This window comes from Mercenaria mercenaria, chromosome 18, assembly GCF_021730395.1.
Source record: "Mercenaria mercenaria strain notata chromosome 18, MADL_Memer_1, whole genome shotgun sequence".
Classification (NCBI taxonomy): domain Eukaryota; kingdom Metazoa; phylum Mollusca; class Bivalvia; order Venerida; family Veneridae; genus Mercenaria; species Mercenaria mercenaria.
Genome location: NC_069378.1, coordinates 52,755,754 through 52,771,226, shown reverse-complemented (window position 1 = coordinate 52,771,226; position 15,473 = coordinate 52,755,754). Strand labels below are relative to the sequence as shown.

Here is a 15,473-nt window from a genome sequence, read left to right as displayed (position 1 = left end):
AAAGCTATCGCTTTGAAACTTGCAACTCTTGTTCACCATCATAAGCTGACCCTGTACAGCAAGCAACATAACTCCATCCTCCTTTTTGCAATAATTATTGCCCCTTTTGGACTTAAAAAATCATTTTCTTGGTTGAGTATTATGTTTAAGTCAACTTTTCTCATAAACTATCAAAGCTATTGCTTTAAAACTTGCAACAGTTTTTCACCATCATAAGTGGACACTGTACATCAAGAAACATAACTCTATCCTGCTTTTTGCAAGAATGATGGCCCTTTTTAGACTTAGAAAATCATGGGTAAGACAATATTTCTATTATACAAAAAAATCAGATGAGCGTCAGCACCTGCAAGGCGGTGCTCTTGTTGTTTTATTTGATACAAACTTCCAAAATATCTTCAAAAACAATAAATCTTGGATGCCATGACAAATCAGATCCAGTCGTATGTTTCAGAGTTATTTAATATCTGATTACCTCCCCTGATTGTAATCAAAATGGATTTATATCGGTAAGTACTTATAGGACTTATTTGAAATTTCATTATTGTTATTAATTGGACTGAGACAATCAGGGTAGATAACTATGGACTGATTTTATGTCAAATTACCTCCCTTTATTTCAAATTAGAACAGGTATATCTCCGTAACTAATGAAGATACTGATCTGAAATTTCATTTATGCCAAGATATTTATTTGGCAGATCCTTCTTTTGTTCACTTATAATATTTTTTAGCTCACCTCTCACATAGTGACAAGGTGAGCTTTTGTGATCACCCTTCGTCCGTCGTCGGTCATGTGTGCGTCCGTCCGTCCATCCGTCCTTCAACAATTTCTTGTCTGCACGATTGGTTTCATTTATGATTTTATTTTAACCAAACTTACACATAACTTGTATCACCATAAGATCTCGGTTCCTTTCTTGAACTGGCCAGATCCCATTATGGGTTCCAGAGTTATGGCCCCTGAAAGGGCCAAAATCAGCTATTTTGACCTTGTCTGCACAATAGCAGCTTTATTTATGATTTGATTTTTACCAAACTGGCACACAACTTGTATCACCATAAGATCTTGGTTCCTTTCTTGAACTGGCCAGATTCCATTATGGGTTCCAGAGTTATGGCCCCTGAAAGGACCAGAATTAGCTATTTTGACCTTGTCTGCACAATAGCAGCTTCATTTATGATTTGAATTTAATCAAACTTGCACAAAACTTGTGTTGCCATAAGATCTCAGTTCCTTTGTTGAACCGGCCAGATCTCCTAATTGGTTCCAGAGTTATGGCCCCTGAAAGGGCCAAAATTAGCTATTTTGACCTTGTCTGCACAATAGCAACTTCATTTATGATTTGATTTTAACCAAACTTGCACACAACTTGTATCACCACAAGATCTTGGTTCCTTTCTTAAACTGGACAGATTCCATCATGGGTTCCAGAGTTATGGCCCCTTAAATGTCCAAAATTGGCTATTTTGGCTTTTGCAGCCATATAGAGACTTCATTTGTGGTTTTATTTGATACAAACTTCCAAAATATCTTCAACAACAATAAATCTTGGATTCCATGACAAATCAGATCCATTCGTAGTTTCCAGAGTTATTTTATATCTGATTACCTCCACTGATTGTAGTCAAAATGGATTTATATCAGTAAGTACTTACAGGACTTATTTGAAATTTCATTATTGTCATTAGTTGGACCGAGCCAATCAGGGTAGATAACTGTGGACTGATTTTATGTCAAATTACCTCACTTTATTTTTGAAATTAAAATGGGTATATCTCCGTAACTAATGAAGATACTGATCTGAAATTTCATTTATGTTAACAGATTTATTTGGCAGCTCCTTCTTTTGTTAACTTACAATAATTATGTCTCCCCCAGGAGACATATTGTTTTTGCTCTGTCCGTCCGTCCGTCCTTCCATCCGTCCGTCCGTACGTACGTACGTCACACTTCATTTCCGAGCAATAACTGGAGAACCATTTGACCTAGAACCTTCAAACTTCATAGGGTTGTAGAGCTGCTGGAGTAGATGACCCCTTTTGTTTTTGGGGTCACTCCGTCAAAGGTCAAGGTCACAGGGGCCTGAACATTGAAAACCATTTCCGATCAATAACTAGAGAACCACTTGACCCAGAATGTTGAAACTTCATTGGATGATTGTACATGCAAAGTAGATGACCCCTATCTATTTTGGGGTCACTCCATTAAAGGTCAAGGTCACAGGGGCCTGAACATTGAAAACCATTTGCGATAAATAACTAGAGAACCGCTTGACCCAAAGTGATGAAACTTCATAGGATGATTGATCATGAAGAGTAGATGACCCCTAAAGATTTTGGGGTCACTCTGTCAAAGGTCAAGGTCACAGGGGCCTGAACATGGAAAACCATTTCCGATCAATAACTAGAGAACCACTTGACCCAGAATGTTGAAACTTCATTGGATGATTGTACATGCAAAGTAGATGACCCCTATCTATTTTGGGGTCATTCCATTGAAGGTCAAGGTCACAGGGGCCTGAACTTTGAAAACCATTTCCGTTCAATAACTAGAGAACCACTTGACCCAGAATGTTGAAACTTCATAGGATGATTGCTCATGAAGAGTAGATGACCCCTATTGATTTTGGGGTCACTCCATCAAAGGTCAAGGTCACAGGGGCCTGAACATGGAAAACCAATTTGATCAATAACTAGAGAACCACTTGACCCAGAATGTTGAAACTTCATTGGATGATTGTACATGCAAAGTAGATGACCCCTATCTATTTTGGGGTCACTCAATTAAAGGTCAAGGTCACAGGGGCCTGAACATTGAAAACCATTTCCGGTCAGTAACTTGAGAACCACTTGACCCAGAATGTTGAAACTTAATAGGATGATTGGTCATGCAGAGTATATGACCCCTAACGATTTTGGGGTCACTCTGTGAAAGGTCAAGGTCACAGGGGCCTCAACATTGAAAACCATTTCTGGTCAGTAACTTGAGAACCACTTGACCCAGAATGATGAAACTTAATAGGATGATTAGTCATGCAGAGTAGATGACCCCTAACGATTTTGGGGTCACTCTGTTAAAGGTCAAGGCAACAGGGGCCTGAACATGGAAAACCATTTCCAATCAATAACTTGAGAACCTCTCGACCCAAAATGTTGAAGCTTCATAGGATGATTGTTCATGCAGAGTAAATGACCCCTATTGTTTTTTGGGTCACTCCGTTAAAGGTCAAGGTCACAGGGGCCTGAACATTGATAACCAGTTCTGATCAATAACTTGAGAACCACTTGACCCAGAATGTTGAAACTTCATAGGATGATTGAACATGCAGAGTAGATGACCCCTATTGATTTTGGGGTCAGTCTATTAAAGGTCAAGGTCACAGTGGCCTGTTCATGTAAAATCATTTTTTGGAAATAACTTGAGAACCACTTGACCTACAATGTTGAAACTTAATAGGATGATTGGACATGCAGAGTAGGTGACCCCTATTTATTTTGAGGTCAATTGATCAAAGGTCAGGGTCACAGGAGCCTGAACAGTGACTTGAGAACCACTAGGCCAAGAGTGTTGAAATTTAGCGGGATGACTGGACATGCCAAGTAGATGATCCCTATTGCAGCCAACCATCAGTGTCTCTTTGACTTTCGCTCCTGACCCCTATTGACTTCTTGCCTATAGGACTTTGCATTGGGGGAGACATGCGCTTTTTTACAAAAGGATTTTCTAGTTTTCTTTTGAATTACTTCCCTTTTACATTACTATAAATAGCCTGTTTTTAGTAACTTTTTTATTATTGGCTGTAGGGAAAAACCGAGACCACTTTTCTGTGGTACAACATGGATGGTAATTCCAATTTTTAGGTGTATTTTGACATATCTGTACCTTGTAAGAATTTTGTTTTTCTTTTTGGTTAAATTTCTTTTCTTTGTTGTTCCTGTCCTTTGGACTTAGATATTTTTTCTGAGGACCTTCTTGTCCTTAAGTGCAATGATAACAGGTGAGCGATATAGGGCCACATGGCCCTCTTGTTTTTAATTACTTCCCTTTTACGTTACTATAAATAGCTTATTTTTAGTAACTTTTTTATTATTGGTCATAGGGAAAAACCGAGACCACTTTTCTGTGGTACAACATGGATGGTACCTCCAATTTTAGGTGTTTTTTGACATATCTATACCTTGTAAGAATTTTTTTCTTCTTTTTGCTTATATTTCTTCCCATTGTTGTTCCTGTCCTTTGGATTTAGATATCTTTTCTGAGGACCTTCTTGTCCTCAAGTGCAATGATAACAGGTGAGCGATATAGGGCCATCATGGCCCTCTTGTGTTACCTGACTGTAGTCACGAAAGTAAACTTTTGATTGCGTGGAATTGATGTTATTGATATTAATAATCTCAGGTTTGGTATCTTACCTTGCAAACTATTTCTACTTCAATAAATAGGGAACTTTCAGTCTTTTGAAAATGTCATATTTTATAGTATCTTTGCTTTGAAATTTCTAACAAAATTTCTTAGTTCAGATCCCTGCAAAATTTAAATTGATTTATGATCAGATTTACATAAAGTTATTAAGTTTTAGTGTTTTTAGCTCACCTGTCACATAGTGACAAGATGAGCTTTTGTGATCACCCTTCGTCCGTTATTCGTGCATGCGTGCGTGCGTCAACAATTTCTTGTCTGCACGATAGTGGTTTCATTTATGATTTTATTTTAACCAAACTTGCACACAACTTGTATCACCATAAGATCTCGGTTCCTTTCTTGAACTGGCCAGATCCCATTATGGGTTCCAGAGTTATGGCCCCTGAAAGGGCCAAAATTAGCTATTTTGACCTTGTCTGCACAATAGCAGCTTTATTTATGATTTGATTTTTACCAAACTTGCACACAACTTGTATCACCATAAGATCTTGGTTCCTTTCCTGAAATGGCCAGATCCCATCATGGGTTCCAGAGTTATGGCCCTGAAAGGGCCAGAATTATCTATTTTGACATTGTCTGCACAATAGCAGCTTCATTTATGATTTGATTTTAACCAAACTTGCACACAACTTGTATTACTGTAAGATCTTGGTTCCTTTTTTGAACTGACAAGATTCCATTATGGGTTCAAGAGTTATGGCCCCTGAAAGGGCCAAACTTAGTTATTTTGACCTTGTCTGCACAATAACAGTTTCATTTATTTTTTTAATTTAATCAAACTTGCACAAAACTTGTGTCACCGTAAGATCTCAGTTCCTTTGTTGAATTGGCCAGATCCCATAATGGGGTCCAGAGTTATGGCCCCTGAAAGGGCCAGAATTAACTATTTTGACCTTGTCTGCACAATAGCAACTTCATTTATGATTTGATTTTAACCAAACTTGCATACAACTTGTATCACCACAAGATCTTGGTTCCTTTTTTGAACTGGCCAGATTCCTTCATGGGTTCTACAGGTATGGCCCCTTAAAGATCCAAAATTGGCTATTTTGGCTTTTGCAGCCATATAGAGACTTCATTTGTGGTTTTATTTGATACAAACTTCCAAAATATCTTCAACAACAATAAGTCTTGGATTCCATGAGAAATCAGATCCAATCGTAGGTTCCAGAGTTATTTTATATCTGATTACTGCCCCTGATTGTAGTCAAAATGAATTTATATCAGTAAGTACTTATAGGACTTATTTGAAATTTCATTATTGTTATCAGTTGGACTGAGCCAATCAGGGTAGATAACTGTGGACTGATTTTATGTCAATTACCTCCCTTTATTTCAAATTAAAATGGGTATATCTCCGTAACTAATGAAGATACTGATATGAAATTTCATTTATGTCAACAGATTTATTTGGCAGATCCTTCTTTTGTTTCCTTACAATAATTTTCTTTGAATTGCTTCCCTTTTACGTTACTATAAATAGCTTATTTTAGTAACTTTTTTATTATTGGCTGTAGGGAAAAACCGAGACCACTTTTCTGTGGTACAACATGGACGGTACTTCCAATTTTTAGGTGTATTTTGACATATCTGTACCTTGTAAGAATTTTTTTTTCTTTTTGGTTAAATTTCTTTCCTTTGTTGTTCCTGTCCTTTGGACTTAGATATTTTTTCTGAGGACCTTCTTGTCCCCAAGTGCAATGTTAACAGGTGAGCGATATAGGGCCATCATGGCCCTCTTGATTTTTCTACTTTCCACTTTTCTTTTATATTTTAAATGCAATGTTTCTATGTATACAACATATAAACTATGACATTTCAGAAAAAAAATTTGCAGTAATACTCGATAATGAAAGACAATGCACCCAACTGGATGTATCGTTACAACCTCTAGGTTATTAAGTCCAAATTTAATAATTTAGATTGATATTAACATGTGTGACATACACGTTTTGTTAGTAAATTGATATTTCGTAATTGTATTTGAAGGGAGGGTTTGTCTTATGGATACAGTGCTTGCAGATCATCCTGGAGATCGGGGGCTAAACTTTAACTTTATCTTTAAACTAAATTAAACTAATTTAACTAAATCTTTAACTGTCCTCATATGACACCAGGAACCAAACTTGAAAATGACTGAAATGAGTAATGAGCTTTCTTTACACTTAAACCAAACTAGCTGAATGTAGACTTTACCTTTTACTTACCATGTATTTAAACTACATTTCAGGAAAAGAAATGGATGTGAAAGCCAGGTGTGTAATCAATGCAACCGGTCCATACACTGACTCAATACGTACGATGGGGAGTCCGGAAACAAAAAAGATCTGTCAACCAAGTTCCGGTGTTCATGTTGTTTTACCAGATTATTACAGGTATGTAGATTGTAGATACATCCAAAGAAACAGCATTGAACTAGATATCCTAATAGCCTTAGAGGACAATTTGAACCATTTTGTATCAAAATAGGACTGCTAAAATATCTTGCCATTTATTTTTAATCCACATAGTACCAGTGTTCTGAAACCATGTCACTTTTCTAGTCTATAGATGCAGTATCGGAGTACTGAATTATTGATATTTATTTTCAATCCACATGGAATGGGTCTGCTTAAATCTTATACTTTTAGCCCAGAAAGAATTTGTCTGCCCAAACCTTGCCATGTCTGCAAAATTCTGTTATATATTTCAATCTACACTGTATGGGTGTTTTAAAACCTCGTTATATCTTTTCAGTCCACACAGTATGGGTCTGCTAGATCCCGCAACCAGTGATGGAAGAATCATTTTCTTTTTACCATGGCAAAATGTTACATTAGCAGGTAATTATTAGCACACCTGTCACAAAGTGACAAGGTGAGCTTTTGTGATCGCGCGGTGTCCGTCGTCCGTCCGTGCTTTCGTAAACTTTTGCTTGTGACCACTCTAGAGGTCACATTTTTCATGGGATCTTTATGAAAGTTGGTCAGAATGTTCATCTTGATGATATCTAGGTCAAGTTTGAAACTGGGTCACGTGCCGTCAAAAACTAGGTCAGTAGGTCTAAAAATAGAAAAACCTTGTGACCTCTCTACAGGCCATGTATTTCACAAGATCTTCATGAAAGTTAGTCAGAATGTTCACCTTGATGATATCTAGGTCAAGTTCGAAACTGGGTCATGTGCGATCAAAATCTAGGTCAGTAGGTCAAATAATAGAAAAACCTTGTGACCTCTCTAGAGGCCATATTTTTCATGGGATCTGTATGAAAATTGGTCTGAATGTTCATCTTCATGATATCTAGGTCAAGTTCGAAAGTGGGTCACGTGCCATCAAAAACTAGGTCAAATAATAGAAAAACCTTGTGACCTCTCTAAAGGCCATATTTTTCATGGGATCTGTATGAAAGTTGGTCTGAATGTTCATCTTGATGATATCTAGGTCAAGTTCGAAACAGGGTCATGTGCGGTCAAAAACTAGGTCAGTAGGTCTAAAAATAGAAAAACCTTGTGACCTCTCCAGAGGCCATACTTTTGGATACTAATGGATCTCCATAAAAATTGGTCAGAATGTTCACCTTGATGATATCTAGGTCAAGTTTGAAACTGGGTCACGTGCCTTAAAAAACTAGGTCAGTAGGGCAAATAATAAAAAAAACCTTGTGACCTCTCTAGAGGTCATACTTTTCATGGGATCTGTATGAAAGTTGGTCTGAATGTTCATCTTGATGATATCTAGGTCAGATTTGAAACTGGGTCAACTGCGGTCAAAAACTAGGTCAGTAGGTCTAAAATTATTAAAATCTTTTGACCTCTCAAGACCACATTTTTCAATGGAACTTCATGAAAATTGATCTGAATGTTCACCTTGATGATATCCAGGTCAGTTTCGAAACTGGGTCACGTGCGGTCAAAAACTAGGCCAGTAGGTATAAAAATAGAAAATCTTCATGAAAATTAGTGAGAATGTTCACCTTGATGATATCTAGCTAAAGTTCAAAACAGGGTCATTTACCTTCAAAAACTAGGTCAATAGGTCAAATAATAGAAAAACCTTGTGGCCTCTCTAGAGACCATATTTTTCAACGGATCTTCATGAAAATTGGTCAGAATTTTTATCTTGATAATATCTAGGTCAAGTTCAGAACTGGTTCATATGAGCTCAAAAACTAGGTCACTATGTCAAATAATAGAAAAAACAACGTCATACCCAAAACTGGGTCATGTGGGAAGAGGTGAGCGATTCAGGACCATCATGGTCCTCTTGTTATTTACCCTGCTACAATGGACTGGTCCGTCATTTAATTGGGTAATACCACTTCTTATTCAAAGGGGTGTTCACTGAATTTTTGCTAACTGAATAGCGAATAGTTAAGACCAAGATCAGCCTGCACATCCATCTTGGTCTGCACAAAACCAGTTGCTGCCACCAGGCTAAAGGTTAACATTGTCTTTTTAGCTCACCTAAATCAAGGTTTCGTCTCACTTTGGGTATAGGTGAACTGTCAGGCTTCCCTTGATAGCTGACTGCCTTGGTGACCTAGTGTGAGAGCATCTGCCTTGAGGGTTTGAGGTTATTGGTTCACTCCCAGCAAAGTTATAGCAAAGAAGACAAGAAACGCGGCAATGCCACGAAACCAGGTTTTCAACACTTTTCATAAGAATAAAAAAGTATACTGAATCACAGTGCACCACTTTAAAGCACAACCCTAACCCTAACCCTAACCTAACCCTAACCCTATTTTTAGTAACAATGACCTTGACCTTGATCCCAAAAACCCCAAAATCAATCCCAAGCTACAACTTTATATAAGTTTTCTATACACCACGTTTCATCATGATAGCTCATTCCTAAGTTAAGTTATTGACCGGAAACCGTTTTTCTATTTTAAGTAACAGTGACCTTGACCTTGACCCCAGAAACCCCAAAATCAATCCCAGCCTTTGTCTTGATATAAGCTACATACATACCCAGTTTTATTCAAATATTTTTACCGAAACAAAAGTTATTGACCGGAAACCGTTTTTCTATTTTAAGTAACAGTGACCTTGACCTTGACCCCAGAAACCCCAAAATCAATCCCAGCCTTTGTCTTGATATAAGCTACATACACACCAAGTTTTATTCAAATATCTTTACTGAAACAAAAGTTATTGACTGGAAACACCAGTTTGACGCCGCCGCCGCCCACCCATCCGCCCGCCCGACCAGCGACATACCCCAATCTAATAACTCAGGTTTTCACGAAAACCTGGTTAATAAAACTATTACTGTGAGCTTCCGTACTTGGTGCTCGGCATTAAAATGATAGTTCTGGGACAAGTTAGCCCGATGACACTATAATGCGACTGGAGGGGGTATCATGTCACATGTCAGCAGTATGACATGCCAGTGAGGCAGCACCATAATGGGCAGTATGCTCACTGCTACAAGTAGACACCATTGATTATATGACAGAAAATATTACTAAAATTGAACACATACACAAAGAAATCATTGGCAGTTGTCAGTTGTTTGGTTTCAGTCATTCATCGTTGTTCAAATGATTCCATATGAAGGCATTAGTTGACCACCAGAGGTAAAAAATAGAAACACCTTGAAACAGCTTCTTCTGATGGTCCATTTAATAGATCATTAAACTTCAACAGAAGGTCAACATCAGATGGAAAACTTTTGGCCTTCATGGCCCTTGTTTTGATAATGTGTCCTCTTAGTGTTTCAAGTTTAATAGGACCTAAATAGGACTGATATAGGACATTCAGACAAGCTTTAAGTCTTTGAAATGAGACCCAAAATTTGAAATACACGAAAGGTTATTTGCTCATCTGATTTTTTGAAAAAAAAAAGATGAGTTATTGTCATCACTTGATTGGCATCTGCGTAGGCATTGCCTGGTTAAGTTTTATGTTTAGGTCAGCTTTTCTCCTAAACTATCAAAGCTATTGCTTTGAAACTTGGAACACTTGTTCAGTTGATAAAATAAGGTATTCCATTACAAAGTTGATAAATGGTAAAAGCTGCAGTATTGATGGTATTCCGTCAGAATTTTTTAAATATACTAAGGTTCTCATAGCACCATATTTACATGCTCTGTTTAATAGAATTATGGAAACAGGTAGTTTCCCAGATTCTTGGGGTAGAAGTATTATTTGTCCTGTATACAAATCTGGATCGACTGGTAATCCAGGGAATTATCGGGGTATTTCTATAACAAATGTCATGTATAAGATATTTTCAGGTGTTGTGAATAAGCGACTTTATGACTGGGCTGAAATGAACAGTAAAATTGATGAATCTCAGGCTGGTTTTCAGCATGGGTACTCTGCGGTAGACAATATATTTTCATTACAAGCAATGGTACAGAAATATCTCTCCAAAAAGGGTGGTCGTTTTTATTGTTAGCTCATCTGATTTTTTGAAAAAAAATGATGAGTTATTGTCATCACTTGAGCGGTTGTCGGCGTCGGCGTCGGCGTCGGCGTTGCCTGGTTAAGTTTTATGTTTAGGTCAGCTTTTCTCCTAAACTATCAAAGCTATTGCTTTGAAACTTGGAATACTTGTTCACCATCATAAGCTGACCCTGTATAGCAAGAAACATAACTCCATCTTGCTTTTTGCAAGATTTATGGCCCCTTTTGTACTTAGAAAATATCAGATTTCTTGGTTAAGTTTTATGTTTAGGTCAACTTTTCTCCCAAACTGTCAAAGCTATTGTTTTGAAACTTGGAATACTTGTTCACCATCATAAGCTGACCCTGTACAGCAAGAAACATAACTCCATCTTGCTTTTTGCAAGATTTATTGCCCCTTTTGGACTTAGAAAATCAGTTTTCTTGGTTAAGTTTTATGTTTAGGTCAGCTTTTATCCTAAACTATCAAAGGTATTGCTTTAAAACTTGCAACACTTGTTCACCATCATAAGTTGACCCTGTACAGCAAGAAACAGAACTCCATCCTGCTTTTTGCAAGATTTATGGCCCCTTTTGGACTTAGAAAATCAGTTTTCTTGGTTAAGTTTTATGTTTAGGTCAGCTTTTATCCTAAACTATCAAAGGTATTGCTTTAAAACTTGCAACACTTGTTCACCATCATAAGTTGACCCTGTACAGCAAGAAACATAACTCCATCCTGCTTTTTGCAAGATTTATGGCCCCTTTTGGACTTAGAAAATATCAGATTTCTTGGTTAAGTTTTATGTTTAGGTCAACTTTTTTTCATAAACTATCAAAGCTATTGCTTTGAAACTTGCAACACTTGTTCACCATCATAAGCTGACCCTGTACAGCAAGCAGCGTAACTCCATCCTGATTTTTGCAATAATTATTGCCCCTTTTGGACTTTGAAAATCATTTTCTTGGTTGAGTATTATGTTTAAGTCAACTTTTCTCATAAACTATCAAAGCTATTGCTTTAAAACTTGCAACAGTTTTTCACCATCATAAGTGGACACTGTACATCAAGAAACATAACTCTATCCTGCTTTTTGCAAGAATGATGGCCCTTTTTAGACTTAGAAAATCATGGGTAGGACAATATTTCTATTACACAAAAAAAATCAGATGAGCGTCAGCACCCGCAAGGCGGTGCTCTTGTTTATATGTAGATTTCCGTAAGGCCTTTGACAAAATAAATCACTGCAAGTTATTTGAATCACTAGAAAAGAAAGGTCTACATGGTAATTTCCTTCATTTACTGCATGGTAATTTCCTTCATTTACTAAAGGTTATGTATAGTAATCTGTAATCTGCAATCTTGTGTTAAAACAGTAAATGGTGGGACTACAGACTTTTTTCCATGTAACATCGGAACAAGACAAGGGGATAAGTCAAGTTCAACAATCTTTACATTATTCATTGATGAGTTAACAACCCTTTTGCGGGAAAATTGTGGGTCAGGTATCTTTATTACTAATGATATTCCTGATATCATATGTCTATTATTTGCTGATGATGTAGCAAACTGTACTGAAACGGCAGTTAAACTATGTACATATGTTTTGTCAGAGTACTGGTATGGAGGTAAAGCTTGATAAGACAGAAATTATTGTCTTCCGTAATGGTGGCATACTTAGGAATTATGAAAAATGGTTTTTCAGAAGGAAAGTAGTTAATATTACCTCTGTTTATAAGTATATGGGATTATTGTTCACACCCAAATTATCTTGGAGTTCTGCACAGGATAAGTTGGCTGCTCAAGTTCAGAAATCCATATTTTCAATTATTCGCTATCAAAAACCATTTGGATATTTCCCTACGCATGAATCGTTTAAGATTTTTGATGCGGTAGTGAAACCAATTTTATGTTACGGGTCTCAGATCTGGGGGTATCAGTATTCTCATATTATTGAAGCTGTGCATAACAGCTTTTGTAAGAAGCATCTTCATGTAAATATTACTACTAATAATTGTATTGCTCTCGGGGAATGCAGTTGCCTCCCTTTATGTATAACATACTTTACAAATTGTATCAGGTATTGGTGTAAATTATTACATATGGCAGAAAACAGATACCCTAAAAATTGTTACAAAATGTTATAATCACTAGATGAAGCAGGGCGGATATGTTGGGCTACTAAAGTAAAAAACATGCTGTATACATATGGTTTTGGATATGTCTGGATAGTACAAGATATAGGTGATGTCAATATGTTTATTCAAGTGTTCAAACAACGCTTATTAGATTGTTTTAGACAAAATTGCCATAATGATATAAACAGTTCAAGTCGCTGTGAACACTTTAAAACACTATTGAATACTGAACGATATCTGCATCTTGATATACCTTTAAAATATAAAATTGCTTATGCGAAATTTAGATGTTCAAACCATAAGTTTAGAATTGAAACAGGTAGACATACAAATATCCCTTGGGATGCAAGAGTCTGTCAGTACTGTGTAGAAAACTTTCATATAAATGTTGTAGAATGTGAATTTCATGTATTTTTCCAATGTACAAGATTCGATGCAATTCGTAATCAATATCTATACAACTGGTATACATTAGGTACTACTGTAAATGACTTTTATGAATTGTTAAAAACTGACAACCCTGAAAAAATTAAGAAAATAGCAGTGTTTGTTCAACATTTATTGAATACATAGATTACACATTTTGTTAAAGGGAGAATACTCATTTTGTGTAATATGCAATATACCTGAGAGTTGTCTTTCTTTGGTAGACCAGGCCCCAATTTCGCGAGGAAACTTGGGTAGTTGCTTGTTTGGGTCTGTTAAAATTATGCTGCTGCTTAACTTATTGTTATTTCATGTTGATTTTTTCTACAACAATGTATTTTTAGCTAAATTATACTATGGTTAGTAGTTTTTGTCTGTAGTACTTATTTCAGTCAAGCAAATATCACGTTTCTACATAAGCACAATATAACAAACTTAAGTGTTTTCTTGGGTATATCTCTTATTTTTATACTTTGTTTTTTTTAGCTCACCTGTCACATAGTGACAAGGTGAGCTTTTGTGATCACCCTTCGTCCGTCGTCCGTCGTCAGTCCGTCCGTCCGTGCGTCCGTCAACAATTTCGTGTCTGCACGATAGTGGTTTCATTTATGATTTTATTTTAACCAAACTTGCACACAACTAGTATCACCATAAGATCTTGGTTCCTTTCTTGAACTGGCTAGATCCCATTATGGGTTCCAGAGTTATGGCCCCTGAAAGGGCCAAAATTAGCTATTTTGACCTTGTCTGCACAATAGCAGCTTCATTTATGATTTGAATTTAATCAAACTTACACAAAACTTGTGTCACCATAAGATCTTGGTTCCTTTCTTGAACCAGCCAGATCCCATTATGGGTTCCAGAGTTATGGCCCCTGAAAGGGCCAAAATTAGCTATTTTGACCTTGTCTGCACAATAGCAGCTTCATTTATGATTTGAATTTAATAAAACTTGCACAGAACTTGTGTCACCATAAGATCTCGTTTCCTTTCTTGAACTGGCCAGATCCTATAATGGGTTTCAGAGTTATGGCCCCTGAAAGGGCCAAAATTAGCTATTTTGACCTTGTCTGCACAATAGCAACTTCATTTATGATTTGATTTTTACCAAACTTGCACATAACTTGTATTACCACAAGATCTTGGATCCTTTCTTGAACTGGCCAGATTCCCTCATGGGTTCCAGAGTTATGGCCCCTTAAAGATCCAAAATTGGCTATTTTGGCTTTTGCAGCCATATAGAGACTTCATTTATGGTTTTATTTGATACCAACTTCCAAAATATCTTCAACAACAATAAATCTTGGATTCCATGACAAATCAGATCCAATCGTAGATTCCAGAGTTATTTTATATCTTGATTACCTCCCCTGATTGTAATCAAAATGGATTTATATCAGTAAGTACTTATAGGACTTATTTGAAATTTCATTATTGTCATTAGTTGGACTGAGCCAATCAGGGTAGATAACTATGGACTGATTTAATGTCAAATTACCTCCCTTTATTTCAAATTAAAATGGGAATATCTCCATAACTAATGAAGATACTGATCTGAAATTTCATTTATGTCAACAGATTTATTTGGCAGATCCTTCTTTTGTTCACTTACAATATTTTTTTTATAATTACTTCCCTTTTACGTTACTATAAATAGCTTATTTTTAGTAACTTTTTTATTATTGGCCGTAGGGAAAAACCGAGACCACTTTTCTGTGGTACAACATGGATGGTACCTCCAATTTTTAGGTGTATTTTGACATATCTGTACCTTGTAAGAATTTTTTTTTCTTTTTGGTTAAATTTCTTCCCTTTGTTGTTCCTGTCCTTTGGACTTAGATATTTTTTCTGAGGACCTTCTTGTCCTCAAGTGCAATGATAACAGGTGAGCGATATAGGGCCATCATGGCCCTCTTGTTTTAAATTCAGAATTGTTGTCTTCTAATTTATGGAATGGTCATATAATGTACTGTTATAGCTGAAGGGGTCGGCATTGAAAACACGTAAAGAGCTAACACAGACATTTGAGATAACAGACTTGGATCGGTATTGCTTGGGTTTTTTTTGTTTGTTGTTTTTTCGGGAAATTGGGGTCAGGTACACAAACTACAGGTC

At 36.6% G+C, this 15,473-nt stretch overlaps 1 protein-coding gene across 3 annotated transcripts in view; it reads left to right on the top strand.

The window, feature by feature from the left end:
* The window catches only part of LOC123538768 (glycerol-3-phosphate dehydrogenase, mitochondrial-like), an 80,505-nt gene that overhangs the window by 23,927 nt on the left and 41,105 nt on the right, over window positions 1–15,473 (top strand). For all 3 annotated transcript variants that reach the window (XM_045323087.2, XM_045323086.2, XM_045323085.2), the window contains exons 8-9: window positions 6,657–6,801; window positions 7,163–7,248. In XM_045323087.2, the coding sequence (XP_045179022.2) occupies window positions 6,657–6,801; window positions 7,163–7,248 (231 nt within the window). The remainder of the gene's footprint in view (window positions 1–6,656; window positions 6,802–7,162; window positions 7,249–15,473) is intronic.